The sequence below is a fragment of the Cyprinodon tularosa genome, unplaced genomic scaffold, assembly GCF_016077235.1.
Source record: "Cyprinodon tularosa strain WSP-4 unplaced genomic scaffold, ASM1607723v1 ctg1858, whole genome shotgun sequence".
Lineage (NCBI taxonomy): Eukaryota > Metazoa > Chordata > Actinopteri > Cyprinodontiformes > Cyprinodontidae > Cyprinodon > Cyprinodon tularosa.
Window position 1 is genome coordinate 211 of NW_024038650.1, and position 19,892 is coordinate 20,102.

General features: G+C 39.7%; 1 protein-coding gene across 1 annotated transcript; it reads left to right on the forward strand.

Annotated features, from left to right (window-relative positions):
* The first annotated feature begins 929 nt into the window (after positions 1–929).
* On the forward strand, positions 930–2,272 carry LOC119781939. Its single transcript, XM_038282586.1, has 2 exons — positions 930–1,595; positions 1,677–2,272. Exons 1-2 carry the CDS (start codon positions 1,217–1,219, stop codon positions 2,270–2,272), a joined length of 975 nt encoding a protein of 324 aa, XP_038138514.1. The 5' UTR covers positions 930–1,216.
* The last annotated feature ends 17,620 nt before the right edge of the window (positions 2,273–19,892 follow it).

A 19,892-nucleotide genomic window follows, 5' to 3' on the forward strand; every position in this document is an offset into this window, starting at 1 on the left:
AATCCTTTGACGCAGCCCCAGTGTCCCTTTTATTTCCAAAGAAGAAACCCTAGAACACGTCTGCTCTCTGTTAGTTTTCTGTTGTTTGTTGCTGCTGTCTCTCCACCACAGAAATGGCGCTAACTACCCTAAATGCATTGCGCTTTTGCGGAAGTGACGTACACTGTCACAGACCGATTAAAAAGATGTTTCCGTACTTATTCTAGTTCTGTTTTGGGTATTGTCATTTTCTGTGTTTGATATTATGATTGAGTATTTTCTCAAACAAGATAGAAAAATGAAAGCTATCATCTGTTTTAGGATCTCTTCTGTCTTCTTCCTCCATAAATCCATTTATGGTCTTTATTTTGTTGTTGTTGTTGTTGTTGTTGACTATGTTCTTCATTGGTGGGTAGGAAGGGAACGAATCGGTTATAATCAGCTGATTTCTTCTAAAGCACTTTCTGTGGCGCATAGCTTTATAAAACACACTAATAAGCCCTATTAACCTAAATCGACCAGAGTTTGTTTGTTTCTTTTGTGCAGGTCTGATTTAAGCCCAGCTAAATCTGGTCCAGACCAAATAACTGGATGGAGTCTAACTTGCTGAAATGGTCTGATCTGCTTCCTGTTGGACTCTGGTGCAGGTTGCTTCAGGAATCATTACAAAATGGCCTCAGTCTCACCCAAATTCAAAAAGCTCACAGCTTTCGGGCTTAGCAAGCTACTGTTGTATTAAATGTAATACGGAAACTATACCTGATCCACCTTATGTTGCCTAGCAACATCGCTACCAGCATGTGTTGAACCTTCTTGGGTGGTATAAGGCAGGTAATGAGGTCTTTGAAGACAGTAATACTTTAGTTAAATACTGTTTATAAATGTCTGCATTTGATTGTAAAACTGAAATACAAAACTATGACAAATCTTAAAAGAAGAAAGTTATTGTTTAAAAAACAGCTAATCTATTTTAAAAAATGCATTCCGTGTTCAGCAGTTGGGATTAGAATGTTGGATAACACCTGGCATGTGATGTCACAAAGAGACTGCTGATGACATCACAGACTTTGGAAGGGATCTGAGCATAAACCCACCCAGTCTTCTTATCTGTTCCCGACCTTCATCGAGACAGATCCCTTTTGAGAAGCACGTTCGAACCTTAGCGAAACCAGCCAGACATCGTTCTCAGATATCACACGTCTTTTAGCTCGATATTCTGATTGATAGAAAGTTAGCCATGGAGCAAAAACAGTTTGTTTGTGGAAATGAAACCTCTCCAGCTAAACTTTCATGGGAAGACATGATTGACCTCCCCATCCAGGTCGACTATGAGGCCATTATTTTCCCAGCTGAAGATGACAGCTCTGTCACCAGCGAGCTGCATCTCAGCAAAGCAGAAGATGGTCCAGAGATCCAAGGGGAAGCAGTTTCTTCTGCTACCATTGAGGCTCCCCCCTTAGCGGAGGTTCAGCTGAAATCATCCATCGCTGCTGAATCTACGTCTCTAAACTCAGACCAGGTCCAGCAAGCATGTCAGCCATCTCCGAGGTTAGAAGAACCAAAGACTCGCCCCAGTGCGGGTCTTTCTTCTGAGGCACCGTACTCACACCATCATGGTAAGTGTTTTGTTGGTCAATACAAACATGCAGTTTGGCCACATTTTGATAACCCAGTTCTTTATGTGTCTTCCAAACCAGATAAAAACAGGAGAAAGCCATGGCACACCGGGACCAACAGAAAGACTGATGTTGACCGCCCCAAGTTCTATCAAAGCAACAGGATGCCACGCCATGCATCAGCGGTTACGATGATCCCTCGCTCGATGTGCATCGAAGAGGCTCTCAAACGTATCAACGACCTCACTCAGCAGGTTACTGCTCTAAAACAAGAGCTGCACGAGAGAACATGTGATCTGCATGAGGAGAGAGAACAAAGAATCCAGTTTCAGGTTGACTGCAAAACTCAGATGAAACAAATCGCAGAACTGGAGAAAAGTTTAGAAAGTGAACGTCGCATGAGACTGAAAAGTGAAGAGAAAGAGGAGAAGCAGGAAACATTGACTGTAACCCAGCCTACAGGTGCGTCAAAGTTACCATGCATTCCCACAGTTACAGTGTGCGTCAGTGTCCTGCATGAGCTCGCCTTCCTGAAGAGGCAGGCTGAGAAAAACGCCAGTAGAGAAGGGAGGATGGCAGAGGCTTTTGTAGAAGAACGAGAGCTGAGGCTCAAATATGAGGAACAGCTGAAGACTAAAACTGAAAATGACTCCAGACTCAAGAACAGGAGGAACTGATCAAATCTCTGAAGAGTCAAGTCTCACAATTGACCGCAGAGTTGAAACTTCCTTTGAAAAAAGAACATCATGAAGCTTCCTCACAAACAGAGGAGTCCATGAAAACTGAAGCTTCCAGTCAAAAAGAGGCCCCCATGCAAAACAGGCCCCAAAGAAACAGATGTGGTTCCACAGTTAGAGGCCCCCACCATGAAAACAGGAGACAGAATCCAAACGGAGGCTTCAACGCAAACCCAAGCGTCTACATAAATGCTGGCCATCATCTGCATACAAGCCACCATGGAGACGCAGGGCTGTACATGAACCAAGGCCCCCCCACACATGGAAACCACCATCCAACCAGAGGCCTGCAGGCCAACAGAAGATTTCCTCCCTACAGAGGCTATTAGACAAACACAGGCCTCCAGCTAGAAAGTGTTTTCTGGCCTAAATAAAGGCAACAGCTTTTAATATGCACATAAAAAAAGACAAAAAAAATGATCCCCTCCTTGTGTCAATTCATATTTATGTGTAAACAAATTCTATTAAGAATTGATAGTTTCAGAAAAATATGTTTATTGCTTTAATTGAACACAGATGTTTGTTATTTCATTGCTTTGTTTCTACTGTAATCAGCTTTGCAAAGGTTATTCAGTTTTTCAACTGGGGCAGAAACATGGTCTGATTTTCTTCCTGCTCCCCTTTGCTTATGGTGAATGTGTGACAAACTGTTTTTTCTAGTGATTTTTACCATGGAGCAATAAATGAAGACATTGCCCCCCTGCTCCTTCAGATAGGGTGGGGGTCTCTGTTTTCAGAGGCAAAGAGGTGGAAGAAGTACCAGACCTACTTTGTATCCCTGCGAGGAGGTTTTGGAAAGCACCTCTTTAGGGATTTTATCATTCTGCTCAGGAATCTTAATTCCCATGTGGAAAATAACAGTAATACCTGGAGCGGTGTGATCAGGAGCTGGGACGTGCAGAGGGGGGGGGGCTGAGGGTGCTTGAGCACCTGCCGCTAAGCTCCTTTATACCCAAAGTGTCCTTTGGCCTTTTTTATTTATTTATTGTGTGCTTGTATCTATGTGCATGTGTGTGTGTGTGTGTGTGTGTGCATGCCCAAAATAATAATAGTTTAGATCAGGGGTCACCAACATGGGGCCCGCGGGCACCAAGGGGACCACAAGGGGGGCCCTTAGAGTCTTCTGAAAATAGAACAACTCAACAGTGAGCTACGTTTGAACTTTCAATGTATTCTGTTGCTCTTCTTTTTTAATTGGGTTATAGAACATTTCATCATTTAATCATATATGGCATTTAAGCATTTATAGAGATTTCAAAATGAAAATGTCTAAAAGAAAATGATGAATTTAAAGAAACGATAAAGATATGTTTATGATGTATGAAGTTTAGGTGAACGTTGACCCTTGCCATTCATAGGTCAGTATTGGTAGCCCTTCCTGTGACTCAGTGCCCCTGAATTCGCCCTCAGCTGTAAAAAGGTTGGTGACCGCTGATTTAGATCTACCGCCACGGTAACCATGGCTGGTCACATGATCAACTTAACTCTGCCTTCACTGCACTGATGTGCCCTTCTGCAAAGCGCTGCTTCAGAAAAACACTGACTTCCAGAAAAAGTAAACATCTGGTCCAGTATCTACGTTCTGCGGCGGTGTTAGTTTGTGCACGGTGTATTGTTGCAAGATGAGTAGAGTAGACTGACCAAGTAAAGTCAGCAATCAGCATCCTCTGTGCTTTCCAAATTTGCACACACCGCCTCTCTCAAGTTATAGCAGCTTGTCAGCGGCGCAGAAGTGGGTATGCACTATAATACGCCGACCTGGCTGAACTGGAGAGAGCGCAGATCCAATCGCAGTAAAATAATTTATATTACAGCTGTCGCATCCCTGCCGCTAGCAGGTTGACTACACATGCAAAGCGTGTTATGGGGAAAAATAACGTCAGGTTTTTACTGTCTGTTTCTCCTGCCATGAGCAAAGTGCATTAGCACTAGAAATCCTGGAGAATTCCAGTTTTCCTGCAAGCCCCCCTCCCCTCTACAAGTCTGTGTATTCACTCTACCTTGCTAACTGTCCTTGTTGTAATGCTAATAACCTGTGATATAACCAGCCTTTCTACATGAGGCTGGATAAAGGCTGAAACAAACTGGCATCAGAACCAGAGCATGCTCCACTTTTCATTACCTGCAACATCAGACCTTTTTGCAGGAATATCTTGATAAGTCAGATCTAAATCTTTTATTTAAACCTATTGAACACCCAGATATCATCATAGGGTCCGAGTTCCTGAGCTGAGAACAGGTCATAACCAGCTTTTCCAACAAGGCAAGGCAGAGCCTATTTATATTGTCCATTCAGCAGCAGACTCATTTATATTGCAAAGCTCACTATGTGAAAGAAAGAACAACTTAGAGAATAATTGTATCTTGTCTGTTCTCGCCTTTTCATGTCATTCAGCATTTCAGCTTAGAGAATGACAAACAGTCTGATTTCAGTATTGGAGTAACATTCATTCCACCAAAGGAAAATCTCTACATATGAAGCTGCAATTTAGCAGTTTTCAAACCCAAGGTGAGTCCTTCCTGTTGCAGAGATTATTGCACACCTGACTTACTTATAAAAACAATTAAGAAATCTAAAAAAATAGAGTTTAGCACATATTCCCAAAGTAATAGTTGTATTATGATCCAGATGAGGTTATCTGTGTATCCTGGAGGCACTACAGTGATCTAGAGTGTAATTATTGCTCATTTTATACTAATTCTGATAATAAAATCGAGGTGCCATTTGTCATCTAGGCTTTGGAAATTCCTCAGAAAAGCATTATTGTCGAATCCAATTAATGTGATATGAATGACATGAGATGAGACACACATGAAATGAATGTGATAATAATCCACCTCTCCTTGGTGAAGCTTTTTTTATTAGAATAAGTATAAAATGATCAATGACTTCACTTTAGATCATTGTAGTGCCACCAAACTTGTAGCACACATAGATAACCCCATCTAGTTCAGACCACAACTCATACTTTGGGAAAATGGGCTAAACTCTATTTTTTTATTTTTTTTATTTTTAATTTTCATTATAAGCATAAAAACAGCCAATAGGGCTCGGGATCCACATTGCATTGTGGGACGTGGCGGCCATATTGACGGCTACGCTAACGTAAACATAGCTCTGATACAACGTTGTTGTTGAAAGAAGAGACAGAAGTAGAGAGAAAAAAGATGTTAAAATCCAGAAAAGGATCTGGAATTTACCAGGACACATTAAATAGAGAAGCCACGGACCGGCATGGTGACAAAATCAGCATTATTAATCATTTGGATCCATATGAAGTTCCAAACAATGAGTGAGCGCCTATACTTCAAAACAGTTCCCAAGCTACAAGTCCTTGGAGTCTCATGTGCAGTTCATGAATGGATGGGTTCAGGAGCATCCAAGCTAGCCGATGACTCTTTATCTCTGACGCTTGGTCTCCATGGTTACGCCTCCAGGCAGGAAAGCGGTGGAAAGTTAACCCATTTTCTATGTTGTTCCCATGGCGATCATGTGTTGAGCTGTTACAGCCCACAATACAGCAACGGTTTACCATGGTTGAAACCAAGTTAAGGTGAAATTAATCAAATTAAAACACGGCTGAGAGGAAGTACAGTACGCGGTAGTCATAGGCAGTAGTCTGAGCAGCGGTAAAAGACGCATTCAAGATGGCGGCGACGCAAAGTGCTTACGTCATGACGACCAAGCCCTATTATTACACTTTAGATCATTGCAGTTCAACCAAACTTGTATCACAGCACAGAGTGCAGGCTGTGGGGATCAAACCGGGTACTTGCAACCTTCTCACAGCACAAGCGCACTGCTCTAAGCACTAATATATTAGCCTACACAGCCCCCTGGGCAGGGGCGGATCTAGAAAAATATTTATGGGGTGGCGAGAGGGGGGCATGAATTTTTGAGGGGTGGCAGCATATGGCATTTGTTTACACTGAATTTAATCACAGTTATCAGTTTGGTGAGAATAGTATGTACAGTCAGTGTTTCATGTGAAACAGTTCATATTAGAAATACATCGTACAATGAGATCTCACTTAATAGGAGATAGAAGAATGATAACACTACTTCTAGAGGGGCATTATGACAGGAAAGGTATTAAGGTAAGACACAGGTGCTGAGTGGCAGATGTGAGAGATTGACTGTCAGAGAGGCAGCTTTGCAGCATTTGACCAAGAAGAAACTATAGAAAGAAAAAGTTCCCCATCAGAGATCTATGGACTGAGCTGGACTACAGTGAGCAGAACTACACAGTAGAAATAAATGGGTCAAGGCACCCGAACAAGGTACCAGACATCCATGTAATGTTTACTCTGAACACACATTTACCCCATTTGTTCCTTCTAAGCTGCACCAGCATGAAGATGGTTTTATCACGTGTGCTTTTTGATTGAGAGGGGGACAGCGGAAAGTCCAATAAGATGGAAGCCTGTGGAGGGCTGGTTGAGAAGGTAAGCAGAAGGCAGTTTCTTTTTATTATGTGTGGGTTGTTTTTTTTTTAACAGTATTTTCAAATATTTAAATTACAAAGAGAATAGAAATTAAATTAGTTTCATAGTGATCATGACTGTGTTGAATTTAATGGCCACCAGAAATCTAATTTGATGTACAGTTTGCCCTGATGAAGCTGATGAAGCTGATGAAGCTGATGAAGCTGATGAAGCTGATGAAGCTGATGAAAGCTGATGAAAGCTGATGAAGCTGATGAAGCTGATGAAAGCTGATGAAAGCTGATGAAGCTGATGAAGCTGATGAAGCTGATGAAACTGATGAAGCTGATGAAACTGATGAAACTGATGAAAGCTGATGAAGCTGATGAAAGCTGATGAAGCTGATGAAGCTGATGATGAAGCTGATGAAACTGATGAAGCTGATGAAACTGATGAAACTGATGAAAGCTGATGAAGCTGATGAAGCTGATGAAGCTGATGAAGCTGATGAAGCTGATGAAACTGATGAAACTGATGAAGCTGATGAAACTGATGAAGCTGATGAAACTGATGAAACTGATGAAAGCTGATGAAGCTGATGAAGCTGATGAAGCTGATGAAGCTGATGAAACTGATGAAACTGATGAAGCTGATGAAACTGATGAAGCTGATGAAACTGATGAAACTGATGAAAGCTGATGAAGCTGATGAAGCTGATGATGAAGCTGATGAAACTGATGAAGCTGATGAAACTGATGAAACTGATGAAAGCTGATGAAGCTGATGAAGCTGATGATGAAGCTGATGAAACTGATGAAACTGATGAAAGCTGATGAAGCTGATGAAGCTGATGAAACTGATGAAGCTGATGAAACTGATGAAACTGATGAAGCTGATGAAGCTGATGAAGCTGATGAAAGCTGATGAAACTGATGAAAGCTGATGAAACTGATGAAACTGATGAAGCTGATGAAGCTGATGAAACTGATGAAAGCTGATGAAAGCTGATGAAGCTGATGAAAGCTGATGAAGCTGATGAAGCTGATGAAGCTGATGATGAAGCTGATGAAGCTGATGAAGCTGATGAAAGCTGATGAAGCTGATGAAGCTGATGAAAGCTGATGAAGCTGATGAAGCTGATGAAAGCTGATGAAGCTGATGAAAGCTGATGAAGCTGATGAAGCTGATGAAAGCTGATGAAGCTGATGAAAGCTGATGAAGCTGATGAAGCTGATGAAAGCTGATGAAGCTGATGAAAGCTGATGAAGCTGATGAAACTGATGAAACTGATGAAGCTGATGAAGCTGATGAAGCTGATGAAAGCTGATGAAGCTGATGAAAGCTGATGAAGCTGATGATGAAGCTGATGAAGCTGATGAAGCTGATGAAGCTGATGATGAAGCTGATGAAAGCTGATGAAGCTGATGAAAGCTGATGAAGCTGATGAAGCTGATGAAGCTGATGATGAAGCTGATGAAACTGATGAAGCTGATGATGAAGCTGATGAAACTGATGAAGCTGATGAAACTGATGAAAGCTGATGAAGCTGATGAAGCTGATGAAAGCTGATGAAGCTGATGAAGCTGATGAAGCTGATGATGAAGCTGATGAAACTGATGAAGCTGATAAAGCTGATGAAAGCTGATGAAACTGATGAAACTGATGAAAGCTGATGAAGCTGATGAAGCTGATGAAAGCTGATGAAGCTGATGAAGCTGATGAAGCTGATGAAGCTGATGAAACTGATGAAAGCTGATGAAGCTGATGAAGCTGATGAAGCTGATGAAGCTGATGAAACTGATGAAGCTGATGAAGCTGATGAAAGCTGATGAAGCTGATGAAGCTGATGAAAGCTGATGAAGCTGATGAAAGCTGATGAAGCTGATGATGAAGCTGATGAAGCTGATGAAAGCTGATGAAGCTGATGAAACTGATGAAGCTGATGAAGCTGATGAAACTGATGGAAGCTGATGAAGCTGATAAAGCTGATGAAGCTGATGATGCTGATGAAACTGATGAAAGCTGATGAAGCTGATGAAAGCTGATGAAGCTGATGAAGCTGATGATGCTGATGAAACTGATGAAAGCTGATGAAGCTGATGAAGCTGATGAAGCTGATGAAAGCTGATGAAGCTGATGAAGCTGATGAAGCTGATGAAGCTGATGAAGCTGATGAAACTGATGAAACTGATGAAGCTGATGAAACTGATGAAAGCTGATGAAGCTGATGAAGCTGATGAAGCTGATGAAACTGATGAAACTGATGAAAGCTGATGAAGCTGATGAAGCTGATGAAAGCTGATGAAGCTGATGAAGCTGATGATGAAGCTGATGAAGCTGATGAAGCTGATGAAGCTGATGAAACTGATGAAACTGATGAAGCTGATGAAGCTGATGAAACTGATGAAAGCTGATGAAGCTGATGAAGCTGATGATGAAGCTGATGAAACTGATGAAGCTGATGAAACTGATGAAACTGATGAAGCTGATGAAACTGATGAAAGCTGATGAAGCTGATGAAGCTGATGAAAGCTGATGAAGCTGATGATGCTGATGAAGCTGATAAAGCTGATGATGCTGATGAAACTGATGAAAGCTGATGAAGCTGATGAAGCTGATGAAACTGATGAAGCTGATGAAGCTGATAAAGCTGATGATGCTGATGAAACTGATGAAAGCTGATGAAGCTGATGAAGCTGATGAAACTGATGAAGCTGATGAAACTGATGAAAGCTGATGAAGCTGATGAAGCTGATGAAGCTGATGAAACTGATGAAGCTGATGATGAAGCTGATGAAGCTGATGAAACTGATGAAACTGATGAAAGCTGATGAAGCTGATGAAAGCTGATGAAGCTGATGAAGCTGATGAAGCTGATGATGAAGCTGATGAAGCTGATGAAGCTGATGAAACTGATGAAAGCTGATGAAGCTGATGAAAGCTGATGAAGCTGATGAAGCTGATGAAGCTGATGATGAAGCTGATGAAGCTGATGATGATGCTGATGAAGCTGATGAAGCTGATGAAACTGATGAAAGCTGATGAAGCTGATGAAAGCTGATGAAGCTGATGAAGCTGATGAAGCTGATGATGAAGCTGATGAAGCTGATGAAACTGATGAAACTGATGAAGCTGATGAAGCTGATGAAACTGATGAAAGCTGATGAAGCTGATGAAGCTGATGATGAAGCTGATGAAACTGATGAAGCTGATGAAACTGATGAAACTGATGAAGCTGATGAAGCTGATGAAACTGATGAAAGCTGATGAAGCTGATGAAGCTGATGAAAGCTGATGAAGCTGATGAAGCTGATGAAGCTGATGAAGCTGATGAAACTGATGAAGCTGATGAAGCTGATGAAACTGATGAAAGCTGATGAAGCTGATGAAGCTGATGAAGCTGATGAAGCTGATGAAAGCTGATGAAGCTGATGAAAGCTGATGAAGCTGATGATGAAGCTGATGAAGCTGATGAAGCTGATGAAGCTGATGATGAAGCTGATGAAAGCTGATGAAGCTGATGAAGCTGATGAAACTGATGAAGCTGATGAAGCTGATGATGAAGCTGATGAAGCTGATGAAGCTGATGAAGCTGATGAAGCTGATGAAAGCTGATGAAACTGATGAAGCTGATGAAAGCTGATGAAGCTGATGAAGCTGATGAAGCTGATGAAAGCCGATGAAGCTGATGAAGCTGATGAAGCTGATGAAAGCTGATGAAGCTGATGAAGCTGATGAAGCTGATGAAAGCCGATGAAAGCTGATGAAGCTGATGAAGCTGATGAAGCTGATGAAAGCCGATGAAAGCTGATGAAGCTGATGAAGCTGATGAAAGCCGATGAAAGCTGATGAAGCTGATGAAGCTGATGAAGCTGATGAAAGCCGATGAAAGCTGATGAAGCTGATGAAGCTGATGAAGCTGATGAAGCTGATGAAAGCTGATGAAGCTGATGAAGCTGATGAAGCTGATGAAGCTGATGAAAGCCGATGAAGCTGATGAAGCTGATGAAGCTGATGAAAGCTGATGAAGCTGATGAAGCTGATGAAGCTGATGAAAGCCGATGAAAGCTGATGAAGCTGATGAAGCTGATGAAGCTGATGAAAGCCGATGAAGCTGATGAAGCTGATGAAAGCTGATGAAGCTGATGAAAGCTGATGAAGCTGATGAAGCTGATGAAAGCTGATGAAACTGATGAAGCTGATGAAAGCTGATGAAGCTGATGAAGCTGATGAAGCTGATGAAAGCCGATGAAGCTGATGAAGCTGATGAAGCTGATGAAAGCTGATGAAGCTGATGAAGCTGATGAAGCTGATGAAAGCCGATGAAAGCTGATGAAGCTGATGAAGCTGATGAAGCTGATGAAAGCCGATGAAAGCTGATGAAAGCTGATGAAGCTGATGAAAGCTGATGAAGCTGATGAAGCTGATGAAGCTGATGAAAGCTGATGAAGCTGATGAAGCTGATGAAAGCCGATGAAAGCTGATGAAGCTGATGAAGCTGATGAAAGCCGATGAAAGCTGATGAAGCTGATGAAGCTGATGAAGCTGATGAAAGCCGATGAAAGCTGATGAAGCTGATGAAGCTGATGAAGCTGATGAAAGCCGATGAAAGCTGATGAAGCTGATGAAGCTGATGAAGCTGATGAAAGCCGATGAAAGCTGATGAAAGCTGATGAAGCTGATGAAAGCTGATGAAGCTGATGAAGCTGATGAAGCTGATGAAGCTGATGAAACTGATGAAGCTGATGAAGCTGATGAAACTGATGAAGCTGATGAAACTGATGAAGCTGATGATGAAGCTGATGAAACTGATGAAGCTGATGAAGCTGATGAAGCTGATGAAATCATTCCCAGAGATCCCTGAAATAAGCTTTGAAACATCCAAAAACAAAAATGTAGAAGGAAAGGAGAGATCACCTTAAACTCCTAAACGCCTCTTAATGCAATTTAAACATATAAATAAACAAAGATATTCGTTCTGAAACCGTTTTCATTTTTTTCCTTTGTTTTTTTTTTTAGTGTTTGATGAATGAAACTGTTGCGCAATGCGTGTCACTTTCAAGCCATCCGGACCAGGAACTGCCGCTGTACGTTGGCTGAGGAGTATAAAACAAAGTTTAAGACACGATGGATGATAGGACATTAATGACAATCAAATACAAATGTTTCAATGTCAAATATTGATATATACAAACATTAAAATATATTAAATATGTGCTGTTTGTTTCAACAGATACAATGAGACGAATGCGACATGTGGTTCCGTACTTCGTGTCTGTCACTGGGAGCAGGGACACTGAAGATAACCATGAGAAAAACTGACAACGTCTGTTAGGTGAATAAATGAAAGATGAACTGGTTCTACAGAAACATGTTTTTATAATTTTAAACTGCTCATTTTTTTAAATAAATTTTTATATGTAAATATTATCTTTTTGCACAATAGCTTCCAGGTAATGTGATGAATTGACTCAGAATCAATGTTGGATCACAGCACTCCATCGTCTTAAAAGTTACGCCTTTATTTTTACATTTTAAGTTTTTAACGTCCATTTTTATCAGATTTTCAGATGAAAATATTTGCATTTTTGCTTAACAGCTAGCAGGTCATGTGATGAATAGTGTTGGATCATAGCTCTCCACTGGCTTCAACAGTTACACCTTTTTTTATTTATTACATTTAAAGTCTCTTAATAGTTTTATGTGTAGAAATTGGCAGTTTGCAGAATATGTTCCAGTTTTTGTGGTGAATTGACACACAATCTAGAAGAAATCATGGAACTAGACTGTTTTAATGAGATACACCATTTAGTTTTAATATGAAATCTCTAAATATGTTTAATGTTTTTAAAATATGACAAATATCAATATTGTACTTTGATAGCTTCTTGGCTTCAACTCTAAGCCTACAGTTTTATTTTGAAAACAGGAAGTTGGTTCACAATGTAGCCGTTTTCACTGGCTGACTTTTTACTGTAAAGTCTCTAATAAGGGCGCACTGGAAGTGTTGGAGCGATGTATAATGATGGAGGTCTTAAAGCGATATACTTTGAATGTTTAGACGGAATGATTCAAATGAATTGGCTCAAATCTTTTCTGAAAAATGAAAATAGTTTTTGTTTCATATCCCCTCCAAATTATTTATAGAATTAGGAGGAATTAACTTCCTTCTTAAATATGATTTTGAAGAAACTTCCTGTTAAACTTTCTTCTTTTCATCAACGCGTCTTACTTTATTGGAAACTAATATTTAAGCATAATTTTAGCCACTATGGAACTCCCCATATGTCCTATTCAGGAACAAGTCTTTATTTTCCAGGCGCTGCTAGAAAGTGGTATATGGTCGATAATCACATTCCTGATGACAAAGGGAATTTTTTACCTTTTGAAACTCTTTGCTCTAAATTCAAACTAAATAACAGAATATAATATATTAATCAAAGCCCTTCTTCAGCCTCTGATCATAATGTCATCCTGCTGCTAAACCATGTCCAGGTAAAACTTCCCTCTCTGTTACTCAACGGTCTGTTATTGATAAAAAGCTGACCAACAATGTCAGACGGAGTTTGTTTGTCAAGGAATTTCATCCCGATTCATCCCACAGAAACCTAATCTCCAAGCATTTTCCAAAAGAGAAAGTTGGAAAACTGCTGAGTAAATATCTACAGTTTCCTCCAAAGGTTAAAGTCCATTTCAAAATAATCCCTGACATTTATCCTTCCAAGGAATTTCTGAGGCTCCGTTTTGGTTTTTGAAGAAAATGATTGAACCTTCTGTGAATGTGAGACTGTTGGTCGCCTCTTTTATGATTGTATGTACATGAAAGTTTTCTGGAAAGATTTCTGCTTCTGGTGTTCATCTAAATTTGATTCTCCTTCTCATCTGGACAAGGAGGATGTTTAGTTTGGACTAGAAAGGACAGATAAGCTGCAGGACCTACTGTAGCCTTTAATGTGATACTCATGATGGGGACATTTTACATTCACAAAAACAAATACATGAGGACCAAACCAAACTTCTACGTTTTTCTTAAAGAACTTAGTATTTTCAGTCACTTAAATTTATGAAGAAGAAAAATGGTATAAAATTCTACACTTTTGTAAATGACCATAAACTCAATGTAAACTCCTAGCTATTATTATTTTATGTTTATTTTATTTATTTATTTGTTTGTTTGTTTCCGGGTGATTCTCTGAATTCGGTGCACTTTGTGTCCCCAAAGATTTTCATATAAGGTAAACAATAAAGAGAATTTAAAAAGAACAGATGGAAAGATCCACGTGTCTCTGCTTTATAACACACATCTATATCCTAAAATTTACATCTTTAAAGATTTTATGGGCTGCAGAAGATCAGAGGTAAGTGAGATGAGCATGTCCCCTCGCACCTAAAGTACTTTTTCACTGAATGTAAAACAAATAAAATAGCTAGAAAAATCTAATTTTTTTCTGATAAAATTATTATTTGCATGTTTACTCAAAGCTGAATAAAAGAAATATGAGAAAAATAAAAAAATTATTGACAAAATAGCACTATTTAATAATGTCCCTCAGTTTTTGTTCAACCCTGTAACGGCAAACCAATGTCCCCTTTTTTAAAATATTGGTTCAGTCCAACTTCAACCACACACAGGAAGTGACATCACTCAACTCTTTTCCCTCTCAAACTGTGAAGAGAGGTAAGTCTAGGCTTACTTTCTCACCTACATTTCATCGTTTTTATCAATAAATCAGCATCGTCAACCTTTCAACACTGTTACATGTATAAATGATATTTAATATTGTTTGGGAGAAATAAAACAATTATCTTTGAAAAATACTTGAATTTCTTATTTTCCACATGCCATAAGCTACACCATACCGCTAGCTAATGTGGACTTATAACTGCTTTTAGCTTTAATCTTCAACCCTGTAACAAACAAAACTGATACAGGGTTGAATTATTGTTACGGGGTTGAATTAATGTTACAGGGTTGAATTATTGTTACGGGGTTGAATTATTGTTACGGGGTTGAATTAATGTTACGGGGTTGAATTATTGTTACGGGGTTGAATTATTGTTACGGGTTGAATTATGTTACGGGGGTTGAATTATTGTTACAGGGTTGAATTATTGTTACGGGGTTGAATTATTGTTACGGGGTTGAATTATTGTTACGGGGTTGAATTATTGTTACGGGGTTGAATTATTGTTACGGGGTTGAATTATTGTTACGGGGTTGAATTATTGTTACGGGGTTGAATTATTGTTACAGGGTTGAATTATTGTTACGGGGTTGAATTAATGTTACGGGGTTGAATTAATGTTACGGGGTTGAATTATTGTTACGGGGTTGAATTATTGTTACAGGGTTGAATTATTGTTACAGGGTTGAATTATTGTTACGGGGTTGAATTATTGTTACAGGGTTGAATTATTGTTACAGGGTTGAATTATTGTTACAGGGTTGAATTATTGTTACAGGGTTGAATTATTGTTACGGGGTTGAATTAATGTTACGGGGTTGAATTATTGTTACGGGGTTGAATTATTGTTACGGGGTTGAATTATTGTTACAGGGTTGAATTATTGTTACGGGGTTGAATTATTGTTACGGGGTTGAATTATTGTTACAGGGGTTGAATTATTGTTACAGGGTTGAATTATTGTTACAGGGTTGAATTATTGTTACGGGGTTGAATTATTGTTACTGGGTTGAATTATTGTTACGGGGTTGAATTAATGTTACGGGGTTGAATTATTGTTACGGGGTTGAATTATTGTTACGGGGTTGAATTATTGTTACGGGGTTGAATTATTGTTACGGGGTTGAATTATTGTTACGGGGTTGAATTATTGTTACAGGGTTGAATTATTGTTACGGGGTTGAATTATTGTTACGGGGTTGAATTATTGTTACGGGGTTGAATTATTGTTACGGGGTTGAATTATTGTTACGGGGTTGAATTATTGTTACGGGGTTGAATTATTGTTACGGGGTTGAATTAATGTTACAGGGTTGAATTATTGTTACGGGGTTGAATTAATGTTACGGGGTTGAATTAATGTTACGGGGTTGAATTAATGTTACAGGGTTGAATTATTGTTACGGGGTTGAATTATTGTTACAGGGTTGAATTATTGTTACGGGGTTGAAGTTTGTTCTGTTGTTAAGCAAGTCAGTCCCTTTTCTCTAAATGTTATTTCATACATTATTTTCAGATATCTGATGGCTAAATCAAATGCAGAGAGGCAAAGAGAATACAGGGTGAGAAGAAATGCAGATTCACAGAGAAGAGAGGAATACCTCAGGAAAGAGCGTGAGCGATGGAAAAAAGTTAGAGAAACAGGGAAAAAGAAATCAATCAGTGACCTGAGTAAGAGAGCTTGAAGACGTAAGCGGAGGGAGTGGCGGAAAGCTAAGGAGCGACAGAAAAGGAAGGCTGAGATTGAAAATGTTGGCTCTGCCTCTCTAACCCTCCACATACTCCTGAATGTGACATAAGATAAGATAAGATAATCCTTTATTTGTCCCACAGTGGGGAAATTGCAGCGTTGCATCACAGTACAGTAGGAAAAAAGAAGAATACAAAGTACAAAAAATGTTTAAAAATATATAAAAAATATAAATTAAGTATATACAGACAGACAAGGCAACACTGGTATAAAGTGACAACAGTAAAGTTCTGTGCAAATGATTGATTGTGTTAAATTATTGCAGAGTTAAATAGGTATGAGTGAAGTATACAATAGATATGCAATAATTCAAGATGAAGTCCAAGCCAGACCAGGGTCCTCACGGTGAGGGAATATAGTTTGAAGTAACCCTTTCACACCAACAGGCCACTCTTCACTCAGGGGTCATCTATGTCGGTGGAACCCAACAACCAACTTGCTTTTCCTCCATCTCACCATCAGAACACAAGAGCCCAGCTGCCATATGGGAACATTTGAAACCTGCACTGGACTATGTGCAGACTTCACAACCAGAAGTGTGTGTTGTGCACTTCTTTGCTGATGGCCCCTGTACACAGAACAGGCAAAAGGGAAACTTTTTTCTCTTCAGTACAGAGAGGGACCAAGTCCAGTCCTGGTAAAGGAGCACCAGGTGGTGTTGGTGCTGCCTTAAAGAGATCAGCAGACAACCTCATCAGCCATGGCCGAGACATCAAAGATGCACATGAGCTCTTCAAGGCCCTCTCCGAGACAGACACTTCAATCAAATTGCATTTTATTGAAGAAGAAGCTGTTGAGGAGGCGCTGCAAAGGATGACGCCCAACATTCCACCAGTCCCAGGAACCATCCATCAGGTTGTCACTGTTGCAAGTGGAGAGATAACATCACCAGATGTCAGCTGCATGTGCTCCACTTATGGAAAGCTGAAATGTGAATGCTGGAACACAAAGCATGTCAGGAACGTCCCAGCTACTAAGAGCGGGAACAAATCAATTGGGATGGCCCAAGGCTAATTGGAGAGTGGTGTGTGCTCACTTATGACAAACAAAAGTAATTTCCCTCTGGGATTATTAAAGTATTTCTGATTCTGAAAGCATTGTATCCAGGAGTGATCCCTGCCACAGATGAAACAGACGTACAAGTTAAATGCATGCACCATGCTGGAAAAACCAAAAACAGGTGATTTTGGCCTCTTCAGGAGGATGTACTGTGGTATCCGTTTGATGACGTACTTGAGCTCATTCCAGCTCCTCAGCCTGTGACAGAGCGTGATTCGCCACACATGCAAATTGAGAAAGAGATCTGGAAAAGACTGATTGAAAGATGAAAGAATTGGAGGAATGTTCCTGGGTGCTACTCTTTCAGGAACAAATGTGAATGTTCTATTTTCTCATCTGATCTGTTGTTTCAACAGATGAGATTTGTTCAACAAACATGAGTTTGCTTTTGTCACTTTGTTCATCAAATATGAGTTCAATTTATTGAACACTCTATGTATGATTTTAATAATAGTAATGTTTATTGTTAAGAGTGTAACTGTGTTATTACTCTCCTGATGAGTAATTTTACATTGATCAGGATCATTTCTTTTTGTAAGACAAACTTGAAACTGATCTTACATGGCTCACAGTTTTGTCTGTCACTTCAGTGTTCCTCAGAGTTGTCAAGGCTACTTACAATGAAACGCTGGTGCCTGGTCACATCTGTCCTCTTAAGAACTGTCAGCGATGTAAGATCTGTTTCATGTTTGTCTTACAAAAAGAAAATGTTCTGATTATTAAATTGTAGACAAAGTTAACATTGTTATTGTGTTGCATTGTTAAACGGATTTCAGAGAGAGATTTTGCTTACAGCATTCAGCCTGTACTGTTCATCTAAAAAAATTATAAAGAATATTAAATATTACATCCAAAATGTTTCTTTTCTCATTTGTTTTAATGCATTAAATTCAATTTCAATTTGATTAAATGTTTTGTGATTCTTTCAACCCTGTTACAGTGTGAGCCACCCTGTTACAATGTGTTCAACCCTGTTACCTGATACATTTTCAGACTTTTTGTGATAATAATAACAAATATGAGATAAATGCTAGCTGAACTGTCTGTAAAGTTCAGAGGACAAAAGAGAAAATATATGAAAACTTAATGTGATGTTTACGTTAAAGTATATTTTTGTGAATAATGAAGACTGTAGGTATATAAAGAGGCCATATCATACCTGACAGTCACAAATTATTATTTACAATAAAAAAATCTACTTATAATTAGTTATTTTATATAAGGGACAAGTGATTACTAAGGCACTGGAAGAATTAGTTTGAATATGTTTTGGGATCTTACCCACACAGAAACTCAATTGTCCCGTTACAGGGTTGAATTTAAAACAACATATGTGACAAAAAAATGGAGAATAATCTTTGGGATTACATGCCTAAGGTGGGAAAACATATTTTCTCAGAGGTTAAAATAGTCCTAAATCAGACACCATGGTCAAAAGCAGTAATCACAAGATCAAAAGTGCACCGAATTCAAACAATCACCCTTCCCTTGTTTTATTTTTATTTATTTTTTACCTTCTATGTCTCGTTTTTTTCTTAGTTATAATGTCACCAACTGCTGTGTATCTGTGTTTGATTTATTCTGTAATGTTACACGGAATTGCCAATAAACCAAAAAAAAAAAAGTTTTATTTTGAAAACAGGAAATGGGTACACAATGTAGCCGTTTTCACTCGCCGTCTTTTTACTGTAAAGTCTCTAATAAGGGCGCACTGGAAGTGTTGGAGCGGCTTCCTCCGATCGCAGTGTACCCGGAGCAAAGGAGAGGTTTTCCCGGAGGGAAGAAGAGAATTAACCGGAGGAAGAAGAGAATTAACCAGAGGAGGAAGAGAATTAACCGGAGGAAGAAGAGAATTAACCGGAGGAAGAAGAGAATTAACCGGAGGAGGAAGAGAATTAACCGGAGGAAGAAGAGAATTAACCGGAGGAGGAAGAGAATTAACCGGAGGAAGAAGAGAATTAACCGGAGGAAGAAGAGAATTAACCGGAGGAGGAAGAGAATTAACCGGAGGAGGAAGAGAATTAACCGGAGGAAGAAGAGAATTAACCGGAGGAAGAAGAGAATTAACCGGAGGAGGAAGAGAATTAACCGGAGGAGGAAGAGAATTAACCGGAGGAGGAAGCGGTCGAATATCCAACATAAACTAACTTCACTGCGGTTAACTCCTGCTGGAGAAACATTCCCAGAGATTAAAGGAAGATTAGATCAGATCGAGGAGGAGAAGATGGATGATCAGCACAGACTGCTGGATTTCACCAGGATCCCCCAGATCATCTTACACCGGATAGGTAGGAGGCTGGTTAACCAGCTAGTTAATGGTTCTGATCCATCCTGAGCTTCTGCAGGTTAACTAGCAGCAGTAGAACAGGTCCAGCTAGTTAATGGTTCTGATCCATCCTGAGCTTCTGCAGGTTAACTAGCAGCACTAGAACAGGTCCAGCTAGTTAATGGTTCTGATCCATCCTGAGCTTCTGCAGGTTAACTAGCAGCACTAGAACAGGTCCAGCTAGTTAATGGTTCTGATCCATCCTGAGCTTCTGCAGGTTAACTAGCAGCACTAGAACAGGTCCAGCTAGTTAATGGTTCTGATCCATCCTGAGCTTCTGCAGGTTAACTAGCAGCAGATAAACAGTCCCGCTGT

Excerpts from the sequence above, each read along its gene's own strand:
- LOC119781939 (XM_038282586.1), top strand. The coding sequence starts at position 1,217 with ATGGAGCAAAAACAGTTTGTTTGTGGAAATGAAACCTCTCCAGCTAAA. Across the intron at positions 1,596-1,676 it reads ACCGTACTCACACCATCATG|ATAAAAACAGGAGAAAGCCA; the intron begins GTAAGTGTTTTG and ends CTTCCAAACCAG.